Source organism: Humulus lupulus, chromosome X, assembly GCF_963169125.1.
Source record: "Humulus lupulus chromosome X, drHumLupu1.1, whole genome shotgun sequence".
In the NCBI taxonomy this organism is placed as follows: Eukaryota; Viridiplantae; Streptophyta; class Magnoliopsida; order Rosales; family Cannabaceae; genus Humulus; species Humulus lupulus.
This window is the reverse complement of record NC_084802.1, coordinates 9595551-9598229: the sequence shown is the minus strand read 5'-3', so window position 1 is coordinate 9598229 and position 2679 is coordinate 9595551. Positions and strand designations below refer to the sequence as shown.

Here is a 2679-nt window from a genome sequence, read left to right as displayed (position 1 = left end):
CAGGAGAGACTGTGGTACTATCTTCATATGACGGTATTTCATTACGGCCCAAATATGTCTACACGGATAGCCGTCCGTCTCAAAAAGCAAGCAGTGACAGTTGAATGTCTCCTCTGTGGGTGGTAATGAACGTTGTACACTCTATCCTCGTGTTGGAACTTTGACAAACTATAGGAGAATGATTCACCGTTGTCTTCACAATTGTTGACAAAGTACGCATGTTCCGCTTTGATTTGATCATCCACTTTATAGTACATATTTCTAGTGTATAATTTGGCACACTGCTCATGGTACGTCTTAAGAGCATTTTTGGGACCTGGTATTGGAGGACTACTGTGTCGATTATTGTAATCATCTTCTCTCTCGACGTGCCTCAACTTTGTCATAGCAACGTCAATCGAGGTAACGAATTCATGGAGACTATAACTTGCATGTAGGAATTTTTTAATACTTGAATTCATGGACTCACATCTTTGGTTGGTCCGCATTCCGGCGACAAATTTCCCTCTTAGGTATGTCTCTGCCCATGAACGATGACTGTGATAAGTGTTGGTGCACCATTGGCTAGAATGGAGATCAAAATTGTGTATTAATTCCCCCTATTTTTGCATGAATTCCTCTATTGTGTAATAGTTGTACATGACATCTTGAAATCATTGTAAGAATCGGGGGTCTTTTGAAATTTTTAAAGCGTTGGTACACAGGTGCCACGCACACAACCGATGAGTTGCATTTGGGAAGTACTTCAAGACAACATTTTTGATAGCTCCATCTCCATCTGTCAGCACAACCTTTGGTGTTACATGATTGTGGCATTCAATAAATTTGTTAAGCAACCCAAAGTAAGTTTGCTCATCCTCGGAGTTAAGCAGTGCCATTCCAAATATGCAGGTCTTGAAATGATGATTGACGCCCAAAATAATTGTCAGGGGTTTATTATATTTGTTTGTCATATATGTTGTGTCAAATCCAATAACCTCACCGAATGCGACGAAATCCCATCAAGAATATCCGTCCGCCCAGAATAGGTTCCCCAATCTGTTGTCCACGTCACATTGATATTGAATGATGAAATTTGGATCCCTCTTTGACAGACAATCCAAATATCCCAAAGCACCATCTGAATCTGTACATCTTTTCTCTTTTCTTTTGACATGGGCGACCTTGTTGTAAACGTCTCGTAGCTGGCAAGGCATCCTTTCGTACCCACCAGACTGCATTGCCAAGTGGGAGATGATGTGTGAAGTTCTTATCCCAACTTGGTTCATTGATCTCACTTGAGCAACTAGGGTTTCTGACACGGAACGGTTTGATCTCAGAAATCGCAACTCATCTAATGCTGCCTTGTCATGGTTGTGCAGAGGTTGGAATTCCTTGCAAATCCACGGACCCTCATCGCCAATCATTACCACTCGAAAACTATCTTGGCAACTAGTCCTAGTAATATATGTTTTTCGTTTGCTCCCACCGGCCTTGTCAATTTCCATGTGTTTGCGGAAACCTTCTTTTGAACATACCCATTTTCTCATGGTGATGTTCCCATTTTTTTTCCGTACATCTGCTTTGCGGACACTGAAGCCTCCCACAAAGAGTATGTGTAATAAAAATCCTCCAACTCTTGAAGGGACTCCAAGACCTTTCCCTGGACATCCTCCGTCTCAATATCATTTGCGAGTTTCTCAATCCCCAAAGATTGTAGTATATTTTCCCAATTTGATGTTTCTTGCAAACTTCCTACCTCGTCCATATTTAAGTTAAATCTGGGAAAGAAAAACCAAGTTTTAGGCAATATATTATGAATAGAGTTATTGTATGTTTTACATAGCCCATTATACATACAATTTGACCTGTAAACTCAGTCGATATTGGTGAAAAGCTTGATATTGCAAAGGTGTGTAAAAACATGGCACAAATGTGAAACTGGATTTTCAAAATAGATGAAAATTCCTATTATTATAATTTTTCCTTATTTGGTTCCCATAGAAAATGGGAGACATACCCAAATTAAAGGAAATGTGAACGTAAATAATAAAGGCCAATGCATTTTCAAGTGTAAGATTTATTTGGGCCTTCCATTGATATTGAGGAGATTAAACAATAGGCCTAGCAAAATGAGCTAGTCAATATATTGGAAGAATTTCTAATGATGAGGGAATGTGGGCATTAATAGACTTAACACAAGTTTCCTTTGAAAATAAAAAAGAATTTAAATTAATAATAAAACGATTTTTTTTAACTAAATTAAAATTTGACATCTAAACTAAGTGATTGTTTATGACAGCCTTGAAAGTTACATATGTGCATGTGTACAAACTTTGAGTCATGAAATTGCTGTTTAAAAATATGGTCAGTTTCTATTACTTTAATTATAGCCCCTATTTGGTTCCTACATAAAATAGGAGACATACTCAAATTAAAATAGTGTCAACATAAATTTAGTTTGATTGAGGAGAATAAAATAAAGATTATGCTCACATTGTTCAAGGAGATTCGTGCACTGAAACTTTGAAGGTGAACTTGGCATATCCTCCAGATTTTGTTATATTCTATTCAATTGTGACCACAAAATGTACTGTTGGTTAAATTTTAAAGTTGGAGGATACAAGTTTTTATCCAAGCAAGTTATTAGGTAGACATATTTATTGGGACATTTAATGTTGAATAAAGTGTACACCTTTT

The 2679-nt window shown here is 37.3% G+C and overlaps 1 protein-coding gene across 1 annotated transcript; it reads right to left on the bottom strand.

Annotated features, from left to right (window-relative positions):
- Positions 1-1001: 1001 nt before the first annotated feature.
- On the bottom strand, positions 1002-1529 carry LOC133805474 (protein FAR-RED IMPAIRED RESPONSE 1-like). Its single transcript, XM_062243662.1, has one exon. It carries the CDS (start codon positions 1527-1529, stop codon positions 1002-1004), a length of 528 nt encoding a protein of 175 aa, XP_062099646.1.
- Between the last annotated feature and the right edge of the window lie 1150 nt (positions 1530-2679).